Source organism: Harmonia axyridis, chromosome 5 (assembly GCF_914767665.1).
Source record: "Harmonia axyridis chromosome 5, icHarAxyr1.1, whole genome shotgun sequence".
Taxonomy (NCBI): domain Eukaryota; kingdom Metazoa; phylum Arthropoda; class Insecta; order Coleoptera; family Coccinellidae; genus Harmonia; species Harmonia axyridis.
Genome location: NC_059505.1, coordinates 22,939,553 through 22,962,626, shown reverse-complemented (window position 1 = coordinate 22,962,626; position 23,074 = coordinate 22,939,553). Strand labels below are relative to the sequence as shown.

General features: G+C 34.6%; 1 protein-coding gene across 2 annotated transcripts; it reads right to left on the bottom strand.

Moving 5' to 3' along the window:
- Nucleotides 1–8,171: 8,171 nt before the first annotated feature.
- Nucleotides 8,172–16,510, bottom strand: LOC123680594 (large subunit GTPase 1 homolog). Of its 2 annotated transcripts, none has more exons than XM_045618574.1 (6): nt 16,336–16,510; nt 15,854–16,101; nt 14,523–15,574; nt 13,213–13,412; nt 9,328–9,404; nt 8,172–8,489 (listed from the first exon to the last, which is right to left on the bottom strand). In XM_045618574.1, the coding sequence occupies exons 1-6, from the start codon at nt 16,420–16,422 to the stop codon at nt 8,381–8,383; spliced, it is 1,773 nt and encodes a 590-aa protein (XP_045474530.1). In that variant the 5' UTR covers nt 16,423–16,510; the 3' UTR covers nt 8,172–8,380. The 2 variants fall into 2 exon arrangements, with proteins under 2 accessions (XP_045474530.1, XP_045474531.1); XM_045618575.1 differs by having other exon boundaries at nt 15,854–16,037; nt 16,336–16,482.
- Between the last annotated feature and the right edge of the window lie 6,564 nt (nt 16,511–23,074).

The following is a 23,074-nucleotide window of genomic DNA, read 5'->3' as shown; positions in this document are numbered from 1 at the left end:
TCAAGTTTCAATAGAAAAAACATCAATTAAGTGTATAAGAAAAGTTTGTTGATGTCTGATTTCTTTTCCGGAGAAGAAAATATCTCCTTTTTTTCAAGAATGCTTTGTTTTGACCTTCTTCAGAAATAAAAACAACTACCAAAAACAAAGGGAAAATTAAATGCAGTTTATTTAATAATTTCATGAAATAAACGGGTTATACCCTTTTATACAATAATAACAAATAACACGAATAACAGTGTGGAACACAATGAAATTGACAAGATTCACAAATTTCAGTATAAGCAAAAGCAAAAATGATGGCGAAAAGCATTTCATAACAGCAAACAACACATATTATACAAAATTTAAATTTAAACTGAGGCGAAACTCGAAAGGCAGAACAAAAAAAAAGAAAAAGAAAAGTGTCTCAAAAATTTAAAAACAAAGTTCACGCAACGATCGCCTGATATATATCCTCCCTTAACCCCGAAAAAGACCGATCAAAAAAGTCAAGACAGATGCAACGTTGACCTGACTGCTAATCCTTGGAACAGGAGAGTTTTTAGAGTAATTATATTTATAACTATGGATATGAAGAATAGTTCTACCTCTGGTTCGCCTAGGAAGAACCAGAAAGCTGAAAAGCTCAAGCAGATCAGGGCAGTTTAGTGCCGCACAAATCAACTTTAGAAAATTTTACATCTCCACGCTTGCGTCTTAGGAACAATGAGGGCAGATCGATTGTAGATCTCATGAGCGAAGCTGAAAAATGTATCCTCTCAATGCCAAGGAGAAAGGAAATATACATAAGAAACATATTCTGAACCTTATCAATCCCCTCAGAGTCTGTGTAGGTAAAGGAGACCACACAACTGAAGCGAATTCCAAAGTCGGCCTAACAAACGTCACAAAAAGATACCTAAGTGTCTCCTCCGACTGGAAATCTTGCGAGTGTCTGATAATGAATCCAAGCAACTTTACACCTCTTTTTACAATACAATCAACATGAGGCTTGAAACTCATGTTACAGTCATAAAGTACACCCAAATCTCTGATTTGATCTACTCTTTCAAGGAAATGATCAGACAATGAGAAAGTGCAGTCCATTATATTCACACCATTTCACCAATCTGTCAAGATCAGCCTGGATATTGCGAGCGTCCCCTATATTGTCAATTGCAAGAAAAATTTTGAGATCATCCGCAAATATCAAGAATAGAAAATGCCAAAAACAACTGGATATATCATTTAGAAAAATTAGGAATAGTAGAGGACCCAAGTGGCTGCCCTGAGGAACACCAGAAGTTACCAGAATTCCGTCAGATAATGCATCCCTAATCTTAACAAATTGAGTCCTAAACCCAAAGTACGACGACAACCATCTGAGAAGAGCACCCCATATTCCAAATTGGAGAAGTTAGATTAAAGAATTGAGTGGTCGACAGAGTCAAACGCCTTCGAAAAATCGATATATATGACCTCAATCTGACGCCCACGCTCCAACGCATCAATGGAGTACTGCGTGAAATGTATCAAATTAGTTTCGATACTTCTGCATTTCAAGGAACCATGTTGCCGATGAGATATACCAGGCAAAATATTCTCATAGATTCTATCATACACCAGGAGTTCAAACAACTTAGGTATGGCACTTATGATGGAAATAGGGCGATAGTTACTTACACTAAGTTTAGTTCCTGATTTATGAATAGGCTTGACAAAGCTTTCCTTCCACTTGGATGGGAAGGTACCGGATTCAAGAGATCTGTTGAAGACTATTGGAAGAGGTAAAGCCAGGGATGAAGAACATCTACGTGAAAGAATAGTGGGAATTTGATCCGGACCCTTATCAATATCCAAGCTATTAAGTTTCCGCAGAACCTCGGTCAATTCAAGTTTCAAGATACCACCCACATCACAACAAGAAGTGGAGTCGCCCTGCGTCATCCCAGAAGATGCATAAGAGGCCGCAGCAAAAACTTACTGGAAATGATTTGCGAATCCGTTAGCAATGTCCCGATCACTGTTGAGCAAACTCTCACCATACAGTACTTCAGAAGGAATATCGTCATCATGACGTTTTCCATTAAAAAAATTCCAAAAGGCTTTAACATTATTTTTTATATGGCCCTCCACCCGATCAACATAGGAAGCGTAACAAGAATTAGCAAGCGACTTACATTGGGTTCGCAGATTGCAGAACACAAGATAATCATCCCAAGACTTAGATATTTTTTATGAAATTTTTTCTTCTCCAATACAAGCTGCTTCAAGTCGTATGAATACCATACAGGAAATTTAGTTATCTTCAAAAGCGTTTTAGAGACAAACACATTAATACCCTCGTAAATATAATTGTAAATAGTATCTACCAGAAAATCAACAGGAGCATCAAACGGCAACGAATTAACCCAATCAATTTGAACTGAAATAGACATTCAAACTCTCAAAGTCGCCATTCCTGCAATTATATGCAGAGATCTCATACTCATTTAATACATTACTGAAGAACTCGAAAGTAAACGAAAGTGCAGGATGTGCATCCAATTTGGAAAGAACATCAATCGCACAATCAACTACGGCATCGTGTTGTTGAGTGAAAACCAAGTCCAACACATTGCCATGAACCTTTTCTACTGCATTTGCCTGGTGAAGAATAAAACCCGAAGGTATCAAACAGAGCTTGAGCACGCAAATCGCTCACACCACCAAGACCAACACCCAAATCGTCATTCACCCACACACAATTACTTAAATTATAATCACCGGCTATAACTACATAGTCCGGCTTGACAGATTCCATGACATGTTCAAAGTTGGAACAATGACTTTCAAAATATTCAACACCAAGCAAAGGAGGCATGTATGCTGCACCGAACAAAACACTTTAAGTACCACGGACTAAGACAAATAAATCCTCCACGTTCTCATTACGAGTAACAATAATTTCAGATCTAAGACACTTTTTAACAGCCAGCAGGGCACCTTTTTAGAACTTGATTTATGCCAACGATCACAACGATAAATATTATAATTATTATGTATCTGAAGTTAAGAATTCTCAATAGATTGATCGAGCCACGTCTCAGTTAGAATAATAACATAATAAGAAAAGATGCTAACATTTTTATAGAACTCGTACATCTTAGATTTACCCCTTATACTACGCATATTCTGATAATATACTATAACTTCACTCAGCTCCCCCCCCTGCAGCACCAAGGGATCCCGTATATTGTTTTTTGATGATTTTACAAGTTTACGAACTCCGTTGAAATATTTTATAGTGAGATCTTCTCCATTAGAACTACGGCAGTTTATTTCCTTGCGTAAATCTTTCAAGTGTTGGATCTGCATGGAAGTAAGGTCCGAGTGAAGTTTTACACTTTTATCTGAAGTTTTGTTTATTATCTTCAAGACTTTGATTGCTGACTCAGAACTTTCCATCGTGATCTTCAGGGAGGTATCAGAAGCATTTCTCTTGCCAACCTTTACGGCCTTAATGGCTTTGAGGTTTGGATCAATTTCAGCTAGCATATGATTCACAGATGATGTCGTTTTCTATAGGCAAGTTATAGACCATAATGTTCCTTGACCTTCTGCTACGCTCCTCAATTTCAACATAATGTTCATTGGCCGAAGTTGGGTTATTTTGGCCTTCGTGAGGGGTCAAGTTACTCATTCGCTCAATCTGTGTCCTGATCAAGGATACAACATTATCGAGGGAAGAAAGCTGAGCAGTGTGAGCTTCCACCTGACGAGCGTGGTCTGCGAGAATCCGATCATGTTGTACTATGTTAGCGCTGCAACCTGCCACCTCAATCGAGAGCTGAAGCTGACTAGAATTAATGGACTCAATATCGTCCCTCATGCAAGATATATTTGAAGAGAGATTGTCAAGCTTTGCCATAAGAAGGTGAAACTCTCTCATAGTTACCTGAGCCTGCTGAGACGGAACTGACTAGGAGACTGAAGAGGTTGAATTGGATCTTTTATTTCTTCTGGATGAAGTTCAATAATGGCAAGACCATTTTTTATTAAGTTCGAGCAGCGTCTTAAGATCGGTGCTTGTTATATTTGCACATGCAATGTGAAAAACATGCCCACAAGAATGACATAGAACACTTTCGTCACTCTGTAAGATGGCTTTGCAACAACTGTGACAAGGCATTCTTCAGATCTGATGAACAGGAAACAAAATGAAAGGAGAGAAGTCCGCAGGTGTATCCTGCCTAAACAATCACATCTGAAGACAAGAGCATATGCTGTCGAACTGCAGGTAATTCAACAACGGGAAAAATTAAGGATTGCAGAAAAACAGAAATACCCAATAGAAGGAAAGTTTAAATCAACTGTAAAGCAGGTTGCGCCGAAGATTTCACGAAATTTTGAAATTAAATTCGCAGTCTACGTTACCAAATAACTGAAATTCTCAGGAGCACTTATCAAAAAATGTTCACGATCTAAAGCATCACACACAATCTGCACAGTTGCATTCAATGTTAATGCAAGAAGGCATATATATATCACAGCAAAAATAGAAAAAAAGAGAGACTGTGTAGAAAAAAAAATTAAAAAGAGACAGTGCAGAAAAAAGAAGAGAGAAAATTACCGAAAAAAAAACTAAAAATACACAGAAAACTTGAAATAAGGGATAGATTGTGTGCCAGTCTTTTTTTTGTTTTTCAAGTTTATTTGAGAATATATCTACCTTTCTGTTTCATTATAAATTGAGATATGTTTTTCTATACTGTTTCATTCACAATTTATGTATATATAAATATATCACGTATACCCGTCTTCGATTTGCCAGTGTCGATCATTGCTCCTCTCACATATCGATGATTGGTTATTCATATTATTCGGGTGTCGATCATTGGGACATCTGCGTTGTGTTCTTAGAGAGAGAGAGAGAAGAAAAACTTTATTGAAACAATGTTTCAAAGGGCTAGCGACCTAGGTCTTCCTGCCCATATACAAAGTCTTATTTTACAAAGTATAAAAATGTAAATTAAAAAAAAAAAAGAATTTAGTTTTTGAGGTGAGTGAATTCATTGTATGTATATTAAAAGAGAGTGTGTTGCGTTCTTCATCTTTGGTTCAGCAAGTGTTCGAATAGAGGTAGTTCAGGTAGTTTTCTTTTGGAGACCTGCAGGGGGGACATCTGATGTACAAGTGGCTCAATTATATTTAGGTTGTGTTGTTGTTTAATAAATTTCTTATTCAGTCTATGTATCCTGTCGGCTATTGGTTCTATTTGGGTTTTTTGATATAAGTACTGGTTGGACGGATTGTGGAGTGGATTGTTGGGATGTCTCAACTTGGTTATTTTCCGTAGACTGTTTCGTTCCGCCACCTCAATAATTCTCATGGTAGTTTTGTTGCATGAACCTAGAATCTGATGGCCATATTCAAGAAGAGGTCTGCAGATCATTTTGTAGATGTTTGACGCTGTTTTTGTATCTATGCCTTGATCTTTATAAGTGAGTGACCTGAAGTGACTGGCTCTCGTGATAGTGTTTTGTTTGGTGGAGTTGATGTGCATCTTAAAGTTGAGTTTACTATCAATTATCATGCCGAGGTATCTACAGTTTGTTACAGGCTTCAATGTAGTATTTTCCAGAGTAATTGTGGGCGAGTTATGGTGGATCTTGTGATAAAATAGAATAAATTTTGTCTTCTTGGGGTTTGTTTTTATTCTCCACTTGTTCATCCATTGGGTCATCTTCTCCTTGATCTCTTCCAGTCTTTTCATCGTGTCCGATATAGTTTTACCGTGTGCAATTAGGGTGGTATCATCGGCAAACTGTAAAATATATGAACTCATCCTGGTCGCGCGTTCTGTGTCGTTGATATCTGAGCAATATAAATTATACAAGTATGGTGACAGTGGAGAGCCTTGCGGAAGACCTTGCTTTGGGGAGAATTCGTTGGACAATGCGTTTTTTATTTTAACTTGTATAGACCTATTGCTAAGGAAGTCGTTTATTATTCTCAGCATATATACTGGGCATCCAAGCTTATGGAGTTTGTATATGAGTCCTGAGTGCCAAGTGCTGTCGAAAGCTTTTTGTATGTCCATAAATATTGCCGCAGAATGATGACCCTGTTTTCTCTTGCTCTGAACATTTTGAGTAAGTATGATCAATGGGTGGATAGTCGATGTTTTCTGTTTGAAACCAAATTGGAAATTGGGAATCTTGTGGCTTAGTATTTTCATCATCCTAGATTTGATTATTTTCTCAAGGTTCTTTCCAATTACTGGGAGTAGGGTTATTGGTCTGTAGTTTTCGAGCCTCCTGGTGTCTGCCTTTGATTTAGAGATTGTGATTAATAGTCCCCTTTTCCAAATTTTGTGAAAACAAGACTCCTGAATACAATAGTTGTAGATTCGGATTATTTCAAGATGTATTGATAGATCTAGCCTTTTTAGGATGCTTCTGGGAATATTGTCATATCCTGGAGCAGTGTTTTTACCATGATTTAGGGCTTCGAAGTATTCATTTTGATCTATAGGTGTGATATCATCATCAATTCTTAGGGTAGGAAAAATATTTTTGTACCAATCCTCAATTTGTTCCCTGTGGTTGACCTCGAATGTCGGATCTTCACATACTTCAAAAATTTTCTGGAAGTAGGTTGAGAAGGCATCGGCGATTTCCTGATCTTTGGTAACTGGTTTTCCATTAACTTCAATTGGTTCCGTGATTTTGTGCGAGTTATACTTTGAAAGTTTTTTTATTGATCTCCAGTAAGTTCTTCCCTTCTGGTATTCAATTTCCTTACATGCCTCCAAATATTTATGAGATCGATAGTTGCCTATGAGTTTATGGATATCTTTATTTAGGGCATTAAATTTTCTTTTTAGGTTGGGGTCGCTGTTCTCGCGAATTTCTCTATATAATTGTTTTTTGATCTTTATAAGCCTCAAAATATATGGTGGAATTTTCTGGTTGTGATATCCGACTATGATTTTTGGAGTTTGTGCTAGGATTGTGTCTGACAGTTGTTCTGTGAACCATGAAATATAATCTGGAGTTATAGGTGTTTCTGGTTTTATCATTCCGCGCATTTTTTCATTTACCTTCTTGATTTTACAAGCTGAGAAGTTATATTTTGTTTCCATGGGGTATGTCATAGGGCTACATTCCAGGTCCAGGGAGAATTCTACTGCCAGGTGGTCGGAACCCAAGTCTGGAGTTAATTCAATGTTTTTTATATTATTTAAAATATTCTTGGTGCAAATAATCCTATCTGGAGTACTGTCTGGGTTATTTTCCATTAAAAAGGTAGGTGGAATTCTTATTTCAACAAAGTCAGAGTTTTTGGTAAAGTTATTCAGTTGCTTTTTCTTCCGGTTAGTCATGTTTAAATCTCCTATTATTATTGAGTACTTGAATTGGGATGCCTTCACCAATAGATTTTCTTCAATGTAGGTACTTGAGTGATGCATGTATACCAGAAATATATGTATTTTTTCATTTTTAAAAGATATTGTAAAGTGTAACACTTCATTCCATGGATTATTGAGATGTGGTGGGTTTGATTTTCCTATTGAGACCTCTCTCCTGGCCTGGACCATGCTCCCTCCCTCCCTTGTGTTCTTATTTATTTAATTTAAACTATTTTCACTATTCCATGATTCTCGTTTTTTCTGTACATTGAAACTGAAGTTTCAAAGAATAGGAAAATGTATATTGCAACTACATAAAAATTGTCTCTGTATTAGAAAACCCTTTTGTCATTTTCACTAGAACACTATTGTGTCGATAATTGGGACATTTACCTTAATAGATAAAAGTTGTTCCTTGAAGTGTCTATTTTCCCCAGATTGATATCATTTCGTTTATCGCGTGAACAAGAAAGCTATAGATACATGCGCAACAGAGTCCAGTAACAATAATCATGCGGAAAGGGTAACGAGGGAATTGTTCATAAAACAAGTAAAAAAGAAGACATACCCTCAAGGGGAAGTGCTAGCCGTATACACGTGTTTCGGGCTTTCGGACCTCATCAGTACCGTGAAAAAGTGTCAGGATGAGCAACAATTGAAAGGAACAACAAACAAACGTTTTTTCTCAGTACTGAATGGCGCCGAAAACCCGAAACACGTGTCTACGGTTATCACTTCTCCTTGAGGGTATGTCTTTATTTTTTTCAAATGAATGAAAGTCTATAAAAATATTATAAAACAAAAATATCTTATTTATTTTGCACATTTTTAAAGATGTTTTGATATACAACAAGACTTTTAAACTTTAGACATTTTACTTTTCATTGAGATTATTTGACATCTGCAATTTAAAACATTTATGTTAACAAATTGTTTCGCAGAATAATTTTTTATCTTTCTCGAAATTTTTTTGAAGTAGAACATTTTTGAAAATAATATTATTGATCAGTGCTGGTCCAAGTGAGCATAAACTTTTCGCAGTTTCTCTCTCTTATTCTTATTTTTTTGTTTGTTATATTTTTTCCAGGGTTTTTCACAATCCGAATATGCAGCTCTGTAAGATAATAAAAATATTATTATTATTAAATCATATTATATTATTGAATCATTATCTATCTATTCTATACACTTCAATAAAATACAGCTTAGAAATTTAAGAATCCCTAAAGCGTAGGATGCGAAGCTCGCCGAAAATCTTGCCGCCACATTAAATTCGAACAACCAAGCCTTCCTCTGATTCCCCCTGTAGGTCCCTCTATGACGTTTCATAAACAAAACAAAAAAGAAACAATCAGAACAAATTTCGGATTTTATGTAAAATAAAATCAAGAAAAGCACCGACTTGTAGCTTTTGAACTCTTCCCATTCATGAAACCATAGAATTTTACCTTTTATACGAAATGTGATTTTCTTGAGAAAACGGATATACATAGAAGGAAAAAATGGGGGAAGAAGGAGAAAAATGGAGTCAGGAGCTTTTGAGAGCTCGTTTATTCATGGACGAATTGCAATCTTTGGGAACCACATAACTATTGAATATAGGTAGATACGTGGTCTCCAAGAGAACAATTGGCACATGAATGACGAGCGCTTAAAAGCTCCTCACTCGTGTCAGTGAGTATTTTCTCTGCTTCTATCAAGATTATTCTTAAATCTCTTGATAATTCAAAAATTTAATATAGATAAAATAATAAATTTTAGTGAGAAATGAAAAAAAAATAATAATAATTCACTGTATATTTTGCTTATTCATTGTTAATGCTGATGAAAAGTCACATCATATCTAATCACAAGTATTTGATATATCGACTTATTACTTTATTTCAAAAAGATATAACTACTTTCAAATTGACTAATTCAAGGTAGATTACAATGAAGAAATTTTTACTTACAAATTTACTTTCTTGCCCATTATCATTGCTCCACTTGCGTCACATCGTTTTTCTCTCTCTTCCACTGTGTCATGGGCCTGCAACACATGATCTACAATTTATTCGTTTCTACAAAATGCAACATTTTCTGAAACTGAACCTGAATGTTTTTGATTTATTCTTAACAGAAAAGACTAAAAAAACTAAACCACTCAAATTCTAAATATATTTCCAATCTAATAATTTTTATTTTTCTAACAAGTGTGGAAAGTGATACTTTTCCGCCAGAGACTGCCGTTGCAAGCTGTCGAGTGCGGAATAGTTATTTATAATACAAGTGCAGAAGGCATTGGTATTCTTCCACGAGTTCAAAATTCAAAAACGAGCCACGAAGTGGCGAGTTTTGGAATGAACGAGTGGTAGAATGAGCCTTCTGTACAAGTATTATACATTATTTTCTCTAATTCATTGCATTTTCATTGAAATTAATGAAATATTTCCATAAATATAATTTAGTGATTTTTGCATTGAAAAATGTTGGTTGGCAGAACTAATTTCTTTAAGGCAAATTGATGAATTGACAGATAAAGCTGTGGCGGAAAGTTGGGAGTACCAACATAGAATAATAAAATATAACCATGAAAACTGTGCGTTTCTGATATATTCTCGCACGATTTTGTTCTACAAGATGTGGAAGAATGAACGGAATAACCACAGAATTAGAGAAAAGACACTTTCCACATGAGTTAGGAACAATATCTTTCCTACTAGCGTAAATGAAACACTTTCACGGAGAGTTTTCGTCTTGATACCGTTATAAGAAATTATATTCCTCTAATTCTGTGGTTATTCCGTTCATTCTTCCACATCTTGTAGAACAAAATCGTGCGAGAATATATCAGAAACGCACAGTTTTCATGGTTATATTTCATTATTATATGTTGGTACTCCGAACTTTCCGCCACGGCTTTATCTGTCAATTCATCAATTTGCCTTAAAGAAATCAGTTCTGCCAACCAACATTTTTCAATGCAAAAATCACTAAATGATATTTATGAAAATATTTCATTAATTTCAATAAAAATGCAATGAATTAGAGAAAATAATGTATAATACTCGTACAGAAGGCTCATTCTACCACTCGTTCATTCCAAAACTCGGCACTTCGTGGCTCGTTTTTGAATTTTGAACTCGTGGAAGAATATCAATGCCTTCTGCACTTGTATTATAAATAACTATTCTTCGTTTGAATTTTATGATTGGCGCATAGAGACATACCAAAATTTTATGATTGATGGGACTCTTTAATATTTGCGTGCGGAAAAAACCCTAACTACTCAAGTGAATAGCAGGGCTTTTTCCCGCAGGAATTTGGAAAAGTACTACTTTCCAAACGTCAATGCGTGTGAAGAGTAATACTTTCGAAACGCTAGTAGGAAAAGCTTTTACATATTTTCGAGAACGGTATTTTTAATGATGTTATTTCAGTTACCTATCATCTAACAAAAAGATATGACGTCAGTTCTTATTTTTTTATAGATAAAGCAAAATATGTTCCTCACTCAAGATTCTATTTCTAGTAAATATTGTTGTATGGTACATACTATTAAAAATAATTGAGTTATAAAAATTAAACAAATTATTTATTGATGTTATTTTCATACTAATACATGAATTCAAGTTAAATATTTAATAAATGTTTTTGAGTTGATCTTATGATATACACATCCTAAACTCCTATTTTTCGAAAAAAAAAATCGGATCAACCGAAATTTCGATTATCCGAAACCCCTTTGGTCCACATTATTTCGGATAAGACTGTATTGTAGTCATGGGCGTCGCCAAGGGGGGCAGGGGGGGCCACTGCAACCCCCCCCCTCTCTAAGATGGTCACTGATTCGACTCACGAATTAGAATTCCTCCTCAAATTCGAATCGGTTCGTCCGTAAACAAGATAAGCCGAACGAAAAAAACTAGAAACTTAAAATTTTTCAGGCTAGGTTCAGATCTCGAATGCCACAATTCGTTGATGGGCAAAATCTGTGCAGAGTTTCCGTAAATATGACCGTTCAATTCTTTTTTCAATTTTAACAATTTTGAGCCTCTTGCAATCTGAATTATAGAAAATTTAAGAAGAATAATACGATAATGGAGACTGTAAAAACTTTCTCCCGAGATGGAAACAATGCCACACGAAAGAATGCTTTCCAGCTCCACGCCGCTGCTTCAAAATATGCTTTTTTTATTGGCCTTGCTTTAATAGAAAAATAATCAACTTTGTTACAGCCTGTGGTGAAGGTTCTCCAATCCAAGCCTTGATATATTCAGGGCTTCACAGCACATGAAAAAATTTTTGCAAATGATTAAAACTCACCGTGACGATACAGAAAAAGTAACTGAGGAAATAATGAAAGATGCCTTTACTAACGCCGGAAAGCTCGGACTAGAAAAAGAATTAGAAGTACTGCCCCGGACTATCGAAAGACAAATTCACAGGAGCAACCAACCACCCACTAGCCCATTTGTGTACTGAAGAAGGTCTATAATTATTCCTTACTTAACACTGCATTACTTGCACTGTGAAGAGATCATTCAGCACCCTGCGAAGAATTAAGGCTTAGCTAAGGAGTTCGATGATTAAGAGTCGACTTAACGGTTTGGCGATGATGAGCATTCATCGTGAAGCACTTAGAAGAATTCAACAACAGGGCAGTTAAAAAACTTTTTTTATTTGGTTGTATTTAGTAAAATAAATTTGATATGATATATTCAAAATTTGAGTTTCATTAAATTATCAGCTGGTTTATTTATGAATCAATTTACCAGATCTGAAAGTCAAAATCGAACCAAACGCAAGAATCGAAATTTGATTATGTATTACTATTTGCCACCGTATTCGAAACCCAAGTACCACAATCCATCCTGGTACTATATTAATGATTATTACGGCCGAGAAACAGACGTTCTCAAGAAAATCGGAAAACTCTTGAGAATCGCAAAGACTCGTGAAAAATATTTGAATATTTATACTTATAATTAATGATAAGATGAGGAGTTGGAAGAAAATATGAAATATCTTGGAGTCCTCGTCGATAACCAATTGAAATGGGAAAGTTATATAACTCATGTCAACCAAAAACTCAACAGCACCTGTTATACAACCAGAGCCTTGTCCAAATATTTGAACCAAGAAACTTCAAAAACCATTTACCATGCAAACTTTGAATCTCATAGATCTCTATAGAATTATATTCTATGGAAGCAATGGCGAAACTTAGCACCTCTTCATTACTCAAAAAGGAACCTTGAGACTACTTGCCAGGATCAACTATAGACAATTCTGTAGGGGTAAATTCAAAGAAAATAAAATCTTGACTGTGTAGGGGGTATATATTCAGGAATGTGTCCTCTTCCTATACCAAAATAAACATTTACTTGAAGCATACCTTCCACAAGCAGTTCGAAACACCAGAACGCGGGACTATAATTTCCCAAAGTACATATTAATGCTGACAGAAAAGGGAGCATTTCACAGTTGTATAAATAATACAATAAATTACCCAGGTCTGCTAAACTAAGCCAAAATTTGAAACTTGAACCGTATATCAACGAATTTTTAGGCTGAGCATTCCAAATTGACGTTTATTAATAATAATAATAATAATCTTTATTGTTGACCCTTAAACAGCAAAAACATTACTGGCACCAGGGCCTACTAATTATATTACTACTTGAAACGATTTTGTTTTTTATTGTGTTTAATGTTGCTGAAATGTAATATTCACATAATAAAAACATATTATTATTATACCCACTGCCTTATGCTGATAGGATGATGTTGAATAATATATTAGGAACAATTTCTACCTAATATTCATTTAGTTTGTAATTCATCTTATTACTTACCCCTAGAGTTCTCAGTGTTTTCGCTGGAATATGTTTAGGGAATTGTCTTCTCTTTTCCGGCCAAGAATGAAAAGATTCCTGGGGTATATCAGGTGGTGCATAACAATACAGGAGCTTGCCCTTTTGAAAATCTTTCAAAATATATCTTGCTGCTCGTGCATTATCTGGCTGACCATTCGCAGTCATAAATCCTCTGAAATCTTAAAAAGAAATATCAACACGAATCGTTCTTAACAAATATTTCAATATACAGCTTCAACACCATGCACAGTCTCAAAAAAATAAATAAAAAAAGGTTAATAATATTGAGGTTCTTCAAAAAAGAAGCTGAAACTCAGGAATGAGATTTCAATAGTACTAGGTTCGAAATCCAAGGTAATATGTATTACTTGATTTTTGAAGGACATGAAATAATTAGCTTGTAAAATTCATTTCTCATGTTGTCACTGACCGAATGGTTAGTAAACATGTTTGAACTCATCTTATTTGTTACTTATCCATTTCAATACCATTGAAAAATATTGAATCTTAGAAAAACATTAGGTACTGGTCCTTTATTGGAAGTGAATTGAATAATTAAATGTCTTTTCTGAATCTCAATTTAGAAGTTCATCCCACTCAATATTTTACTAGCACAAATAAAATTAGAGTAAGACTATGTGAGTCTTCTATAATAGTCCAGTTTGTTGTGAAGCCAATGATAGTCTATCTTGTTTTTTTTATTTGTGTGCAAAGGAAGGTGAGGAGAGAAGGGAGTTTGTTATGTTATTATGCGTATGATTCTGAAAGTAACTAAAGATAAGTATACTTTTGCTAATAGTGGGCGTCCAGAAATATCTGAAAATGTCAAAACTATGCAGTTGCAATGGTAACATTTTGAGGTGAATAAAAACAAGCTAAAGCTTTCGAAAAGATATGGAAAAGGCATCTAAACAAGAAAGATAATCTTTGATTTGCTTTCAAAATTGTAAGCATCATAACTAACCATCACCTCTCCTCATCTCCCCTTTCCCACAAATCAAAACAAAGATAGAATATTGACTTCAAAATAACCTGTAATACATATTATAGAGGCAGGCATTCTTATGTATTTAATTCTGAAAAAATTAATAAGAACATTAGATTGGCAGAAGTCTAAGCCAATCGGGAAATCTTGTGACAACTGGGGTCAGTAACAATAGATCGGTTTCTCTCTTATGAACAACCCAACATCGATGACAACCAAAGGGGCTATAGTCTTATTGGTCTATGGTTGCTCTTTGTTGAAGCCTTATTTTTTTTTTTTAAATTAATATTTGTGTGTTACTTACATGCATATGCATTCAATACTTCTTCTGCAGTTGGTGGTTTATCTAATTCCTCACTTAATTTTGGTATCATAATATTATATGTATCTTCTATAACATGTCTTGGAATAAGACATGCAACTAATGTTATGGGAGGCACATGATTCCTCATCTCATCAATTCTTAAAATACCATTTATAACTAAATCTGCTTTTGTGAAAGCAAAAGAAGGCATAACCAATCCAGGACAATCGCATAATAAAATATCAGTATCCAAATAAATGGTTTGCAAATGCTTTGTTTTACCAGCAGTACTAGAAGTGGAAACTTTTTTTTCGTTCAATAAAGAATTCAAAGTTGAACTTTTACCAACATTTGGATATCCCACAAAACCAATAGTTGTTATATTTTCTTTTACTTTTGGGCCTGTATGAATAGTTCGGAATAATTCTATCAGTTGCTTTTGGGAGAATATATTACTCGAGTTAATACTGCTATCATCACAGTTATCTTCAGGAATTGTTAGAGTACTTAATATTTTATCAAGTTTTTCTGCAGTTTCTCCTACAGCAATTTCCAAGTTTTTGAGTTTTTCCTCAATGTCATTTACAGGTTCCTGTTTCACAGCTTCAGATTCTTCATCATCATTTGATTCTTCGCTTTGATTGTTAGAATGATTTTCCAATTCTTTTTCTAAAGTCGCTGAAAAAAATATGGCTCTCACATTGATAGATGAAAAATAATTAGCCCACGATTTTCTTTGTGCTTCAGTTAGAAAATCAGCTTTATTTACTAACAGCAAATTAATTTTATTTTCTGAAACTTCCTTAACATATGCTTCAAGGTCTTCGCAGCGAAAAAGGAGTGGATTTCTCGCATCCACTATTTGAACAATAACATCACTTCTTTCTATAGTCCTCCATAGCTGTCTCCAAAATTCCAATTGCTTTTCGAATGGAGTCATTACTACATCATTACTTTGTTGGAAGAGTGCTAGAGATCTTCTCCATTCCAAAAAACCATCTTTTTCTTTTTCATCTAATTCTTCCGGAGAGGTTTCTGCACTCCATTTAGGCCTGGATATTTAAAAAGATAATATGTATGATATTATTGAATTATTATTATTAAAATGTTGCATTGAAATTAATTTATTGATTTATATTAAATATGTGAAATCTAGCCAAAGAAATAGCTAAAATATGCTTGTGTATTCCAATAGAATAATAAATCTGATGATTAGATTAGATAACTGGTTTGATTTAATAAAATTATACTCTGTACCAGCAAATTTTTGCTACTTAAGGGTTAGGAATACATTTAACTTAATATTATATTATTATATTTATATTTTTTACCTTCTAGGAATTCTTAAAAACTGTTTGTTATCTTCATGAAAATTCTTTATTCTTGTTGTATCTTCATTTGAGAGACCAACTAAATATGCATCTGGAGCAACAGTCTTGCAATTGAGTTTTTCTGCTTTGAATTCAGTTCTGGCTAACTCAGCTACTGACATAAATTCTTGAAGAGAAGATTCTTCTGTAACAGATTGGAGATTGAGCCGTCCCCATTCATATCCATCTTTAAGCTCTGTAGTATATAGCTAAAATAATTTGTATAAGCATACATAATGGTATAATCTGAATAGAATATAGGTTGGATCTAAATAATCAGTAACACAAGTATAAAACCATGAAGGCCATACTTTAGTAAAAAATAATTATGATATAGAGCCCACAACCTATATTCTATTGAGAATTTAAGGATTCTCTATTTTATACGAGGACCAAACCACACGAAATTAAACGAGTGAAGGACTTGGACATAATTTAATTACCTTCGATTTATCTCCACGTTGTTGATTCCTAGGATTAATTTTTTTCTGTAAAGCTTTTCCTAAATTAGTCTTGTTTTTTCCAGTCATTTTCAGACACAACTAATAAATAGTTGATTAAAAGTAAAAACACATTATTATCATAACCTGTCAGTTGAACCGTTTGAACCTTTTTGGTTAGAATAAGAGAATATAGAAGATTGTACCTTAAGTTTTCTTCTTCTTAACCGTTTCTTCCTTAGAGAGTCAAACTTCAAAATTTGCACCAGTATTTCATAGAGAAACATCATTCTATAAAAAAATTCATTATTCAGTGTTTGTGTTTATTCTATAGTTCAGAACATAAAATTTACTAGAAGTAAATATCGATAAAAATTCTGGCTTGAGGTTAGTAAGGAAGTACTTTTTGGCAGTCTATCGGTAATTTACTGATACAGGGGTTGATTTTCCATCCCTCATATCCGAAAATTTCATAAGTTGGGAACCGTTAGCCGGAGCATAACCATATTTGGCATGCGGAATCGTTATTCCGATATGATTAACCACAGAAATAATCAGCGACTCGCATAGGAATACAGGGGTTGATTTGTCATCCCTTATATCCGAAAATTTCATAAGTCGGGAATCGTTCGCCGGAGCATAACCATATTTGGCATGCGGAATCGTTATTCCGATGTGATTAACCTCTGAAAAAATATGAGACTCGCATAGGGATACAGGGGTTGATTTTTCATCCCTTATATCCGAAAATTTCATGAGTCGGAAACCGTTCGCCGGAGCATAACCATATTTGGCATGCGGAATCGTTATTCCGAATCTTAACCTCTGAAAAAATCCTAAAAAAAGAATCTATCGAGTCAATGATTGAAAGTTTCATAAAGTTTTAAAAGCTTTGTGTCCTTTTGCAAGTTACTGATTTTTTCAGAGGTTAATCAGATCGGAATAACGATTCCGCATGCCAAATATGGTTATGCTCCGGCGAACGGTTCCTGACTTATGAAATTTTCTGATTTAAGGGATGACAAATCAACCCCTGTTTCCTTATGCGAGTCGCTGATTTTTTCAGAGGTTAATCACATCGGAATAACGATTCCGAAGGCAAAATATGGTCATGTTCCGGCGAACGATTCCCGACTTATGAAATTTTCGGTTATAAGGGATGACAAATCAACCCCTGTATCCCTATGCGAGTCGCTGATTTTTTCAGTGGTTAATCATATCGGAATAATGAACCCGCATGCCAAATATGGTTATGCTTCGGCGAACGGTTCCCGACTTATAAAATTTTCGGATATAAGGGATGACAAATCAACCCCTGTATCCCTATGCGAGTCGCTGATTTTTTCAGTGGTCAATTATATCGGTATAATGTCTTCACATTCCAAATATGATTATGCTCCGACAAATAGTTTCTGAAATAGAGAAATGTAGATATTTATGAATTAAAACCTCATTAATTTCCAGAAATAAATTCTATAATTGATTTTTCTGTATACTATTTCATTGTTACGCTTCAAAATCATGAACTCCGAAATCCTCATGTCCTCTATTGCATGTTGTAACGTTATTTCAATACAAATTTTGGCTTTTGTCAGTACGCCACTGGTGACCGCGTTCGGGTGTTTCCGTCAAACGGTCTGCTAGGTTCACACCCTTAGAACATTAATATCTGTCTATCTATATTCTAAGTTCACACCCGTCTGTCGAACTGTTATTCATAGAACAAGTATATATTTTTTTTTTTCCCCTTCACACTTTCGTGGTTATATAGGATCAACCGGGTGGGAGCACCAAGGTAAAAATCCTGTCGTCACCTTCAATAGGAGTAAAGCACCTGGCGGATGATGTTAACCGTCCCCAGTACAACGGCCTTCTGCATCCAACAGATAGCATTGTTGGGAAGCTGGAGTTCCTGCAGATGCTGCACGGTTTTCTTATGGACGAGCCCATTACAGCTTATGATGAGAGGTTTTATTTCCACTCTCTGCAAATTCCACATTATCTTAATTTGCCTTGCCAGTGTCTCGTATTTTGCCACTTTTTCTCTATAGGATTTTCCGAGATTTTGATCTAGAGGCACTGCAAAGTCTATGATTATGGCACTATTTTTCTTTTTATCCCATACCACCACGTCAGGTCTGTTGTTTTCCACACTCTGATCGGTTATTATTGGGATATCCCAATAGATCTTGGTGTCGTTGTTCTCCAGCAGGGCCTGTGGACTGTACACATGGTGCGGAGTGAAATGTGGGACAAGTCGTTCTTTCAGGCATATGAGTTGGTGTACCACCTTGCCCATGTTGTTGTGCCTATTTAGGTATTTTGTGCTGGCTATAGTTGAGCATCCCGATGAGAGGTGTTGTATCGATTCTTCTTCCTGGTTACAGAGTCTACATTTGGTTGATTCTATGTTTTGTTTCATAATATGTTTTGTGTAGACCCGTGTTGGAACCACCTGATCTTGAATGGCCAGGAAGGTGCCCTCTGTCTGGGGAAAGAGGTATCCTTGTGTCAGGTAAGTGTTGGAAGTTTTAATATCAACCTCTGGCTGGTGCAGATTTGCGTAAAACCGCCCATGCAGAGGTTTCGCTTGCCATTGTTGTCTCCATTTCTCATCGAGACTCTCTTCTACAGGTTCCGACGTTTCGGCTCTGTCAGGATTTGCACATGCACCACCACTCAGCGATGACAATAGCCTATGGACAGGTAAGTAACCCTTATCGAAATATGTTTTAATTTTTTCGTTCTCTTTCAGGTAGGAGTTTTATATATATATATATATATATATATAGGTATATATATATATATATATATATATATATATATATATAGGTATATATATATATATATATATATATATATATATATATATATATATATATATATATATATATATATATATATATATATATATATATATATATATATATATATATATATATATATATATATATATATAATATATATATATATATATATATATATATATATATATATATAAACGGGAGATTTTTCAGATTTATACCTACTTGATTTCGAGAGATCGCGGTCTGTTTCAGATGGCGCATACATCGTTTACATTTGACATTTCTCTCAATTCTCGACTCTTGTGAACCAAGGGCGTAGATTTTTTTTTCTTGGGGAGGGATAATCGAAACAAAATTTTTGACGATAACTTTTATTCTATCTGTAATGTTAGAAAAAGAAGTTTGAACCAAATTACTCGAAATAATTTTTGTTGTTACTAATTCGGTTGTTCTTACCTTATACTGGGTGTTCTCAAATAAGAGTTACGAAGGAAAATGAGAAATTACTTGGATAATTTTGAGAAAAAAAAGTTTCATGAATATGAGCCCACAAACGCTTTGCTTTCAATATACAGGTTGTTTCTAGTGTGTCGTACAGTTTATCAAATATTTATTAATCTTCGCTACAAATTAGGTAAATAAATACCAAAACTTAAAATTAATGTATTCATTAGAGCTTACTAGCTGGATCTTTATAATAATTTGGATTTTCCTGAGGATTACTAGAGATTTTTTCTCGAAATCGATAGCAGATACGACAAAACTATAACAAACCAAAAAGTGTAGTACTGGACCAGAGTTTTTTTAATACATTTTTCTAAACTAACAGCCATTCACCAAAATATAGTTTTGGAGGAAGGAAGCAGGCATCTTTCCAGAAAATATATCACCCTGTAGATTTGCATTCAAAATTAGCATATCACATGGTGAAAACTTCAAACTGGAATATCTATGGCCAATTCATATTAAATATCTTGTGAAGGGAAGTTTATACGGGAAAAAAACTTAAACTTCAACACATGTATCTCAAAACAAAATGTTTGGGGACCCATATTATAGGACTTTTTTTCTTAAAATGATCCGGAAATCTGTCATTTTCATTTGTATCTCCAATTTAGGAACACCGTGTAATTACCCCCAGTATCCCCCTATTTCTACGCTCTTTTCGTGTACTTTGAGTATAGAACAATAATATTTTATATTCTATGGTCTGTCATTATATTCCATTCATTTGAGTAAAAATTCGATATGAACTGAATTGTAATTCATTGTGAATGTTTGCAGTGTCTAAAATAAGTATTTCCTTTTTAAACGGCACCAGGCAGATGCGGGAATTCGAAAAATTTTAAAGAGCGCCACCTTACAGCACTCTGGTGAAGCAGACCACCAAAGCAACAGGTGGGTCTCTCGAAAAGTCTGAAACAAAATCCATAGACTTATTGTTCGAATCAGTAAACACACCAGGTATTCTATGCATCTTATATATATATATATATATATATATATATATATATATATATATATATATATATATATATATATGTATATCCTTCTTTCTCTATGTATGTATAATTAATCTATGCTGTTATTGTCGAAATGCAGGTAATTCAACAACGGGAAAAATTAAGGATTGCAGAAAAACAGAAATACCCAATAGAAGGAAAGTTTAAATCAACTGTAAAGCAGGTTGCGCCGAAGATTTCACGAAACTTTTGAAATTAAATTCGCAGTCTACGTTACCAAATAACTGAAATTCTCAGGAGCACTTATCAAAAAATGTTCACGATCTAAAGCATCACACACAATCTGCACAGTTGCATTCAATGTTAATGCAAGAAGGCATATATATCACAGCAAAAATAGAAAAAAAGAGAGACTGTGTAGAAAAAAAAATTTAGAAAAGAGACAGTGCAGAAAAAAGAGAGGAGAGAAAATTACCGAAAAAAAACTAAAATACACAGAAAACTTGAAATAAGGGATAGATTGAGAAAGAAAATCAGTTTTTTTCGGAAACTGACCAATATGATATAGATGACTATGTTGATCGTGTCGATCAATCATATTGGTCAGTTAACTGCCACCTGTACAGCCGGCGGTCAAGTGACTTGATTCTTGAAGGGCCAAACGAAACGTGGCGTATCCCGCCACATATTGCTATGTGCTTTTCTCCACTAAATATTGATATATCATTGTGAAACAAAAGCGCTTATCAAAGTTTTGAATTTGCATTTATATACGGAAATAATTTTGTATTGGTAGCTGGCTGTACAAGAGAATTTCGTATTCATATTTTACCATTTGGCAGCCGGCTGTACAGAATGCCAATATTGGAAATCACTGAAAATCCTATGCGGCAGTTAAAGTGTTAATACGTTTCTGTTTAATTATAGACATCTCCCAACAATCATAGATTATGAAATCTATGGCAAGGCTTGGTTAGAATGGATATGGCCGAATGTCGATGATCTTTTAGGGTATAAACTAATCGTATGTATAATTGCGGAACCATAACAACTGAATAAACGAGGAAAATATGAAGTACCTGAAATGGAGAAAATAATTTCTGAAAATTGATTGTGTGCCAGTCTCTTTTTTGTTTTTCAAGTTTATTTGAGATTATATCTACCTTTCTGTTTCATTATAAATTGAGATATGTTTTTCTTAAGATGCATAGAATACCTGGTGTGTCTACTTATACCTGTAAAACTTTCAGACAAAACGGGAGATTTTTCGGATTTATACCTACTAGATTTCGAGGGATCGCGGGCTTTTCAGATGGCGCATACATCGTTTACATTTGACATTTCTCTCAATTCTCGACTCTTGTGAACCAAGGGCGTAGATCTTTTTTTTCTTGGGGAGGGATAATGGAAAAAAAAATTTTTGACAACTTTTATTCATATCTGTAATGTTAGAAGTTTGATAATGAAGTTTGAACCAAATTACTCGAAATAATTTTTGTTGTTACTAATTCGGTTGTTCTTACCTTGTTCTCAAATAAGAGTTACGGAGGAAAATGAGAAATTACTTGGATAATTTTGAGAAAAAAAACTTTCATGAATATGAGCCCACAAAGGCTTTGCTCTCAATATACAGGTTGTTTCTAGTGTGTCGTACAGTTTATCAAATATTTATTAATCTTCGCTACAGATAAGGTGAATAAATACCAACACTTATAATTAATGCATTCATTAGAGCTTACTAGCTGGATCTTTATAATAATTTGGATTTTCCTGAGGATTACTAGAGATTTTTCTCGAAATCGATAGCAGATACGACAAAACTATAACAAACCAAAAAGTGTAGTACTGGACCAGAGTTTTTTTCTAAACTAACAGCCATTCACCAAAATATAGTTTTGGAGGAAGGAAGCAGACATCCTTCCAGAAAATATATCACCCTGTAGATTTGCATTCCAAATTAGCATATCACATAGTGAAAACTTTAAACTGGAATATCTATGGCCAATACATATTAAATATCTTGTGAAGGGAAGGTTATACGAGAAAATAACTTGAACTTCAACACATGTATCTCAAAACAAAATGTTTGGGGACTCATGTTATAGGACTTTTTTTCTTAAAATGATCCGGAAATCTGTCATTTTCATTTGTATCTCCAATTCAGGAGCACCGTGTAATTACCCCCAGTATCCCCCCATTTCTACGCTCTTGTCGTAAACTTTGAGTATAGAACAATAATATTTCATATTCTATGGTCTGTCATTATATTCCATTCATTTGAGTAAAAATTCGATATGAACTGAATTGTAATTTATTGTGAATGTTTGCTGTGTCTAAAATCAGTATTTCCTTTTTAAACGGCACCAGGCAGATGCGGGAATTCGAAAAATTTTAAAGAGCGCCACCTTACAGCACTCTGGTGAAGCAGACCACCAAAGCAACAGGTGGGTCTCTCGAAAAGTCTGAAACAAA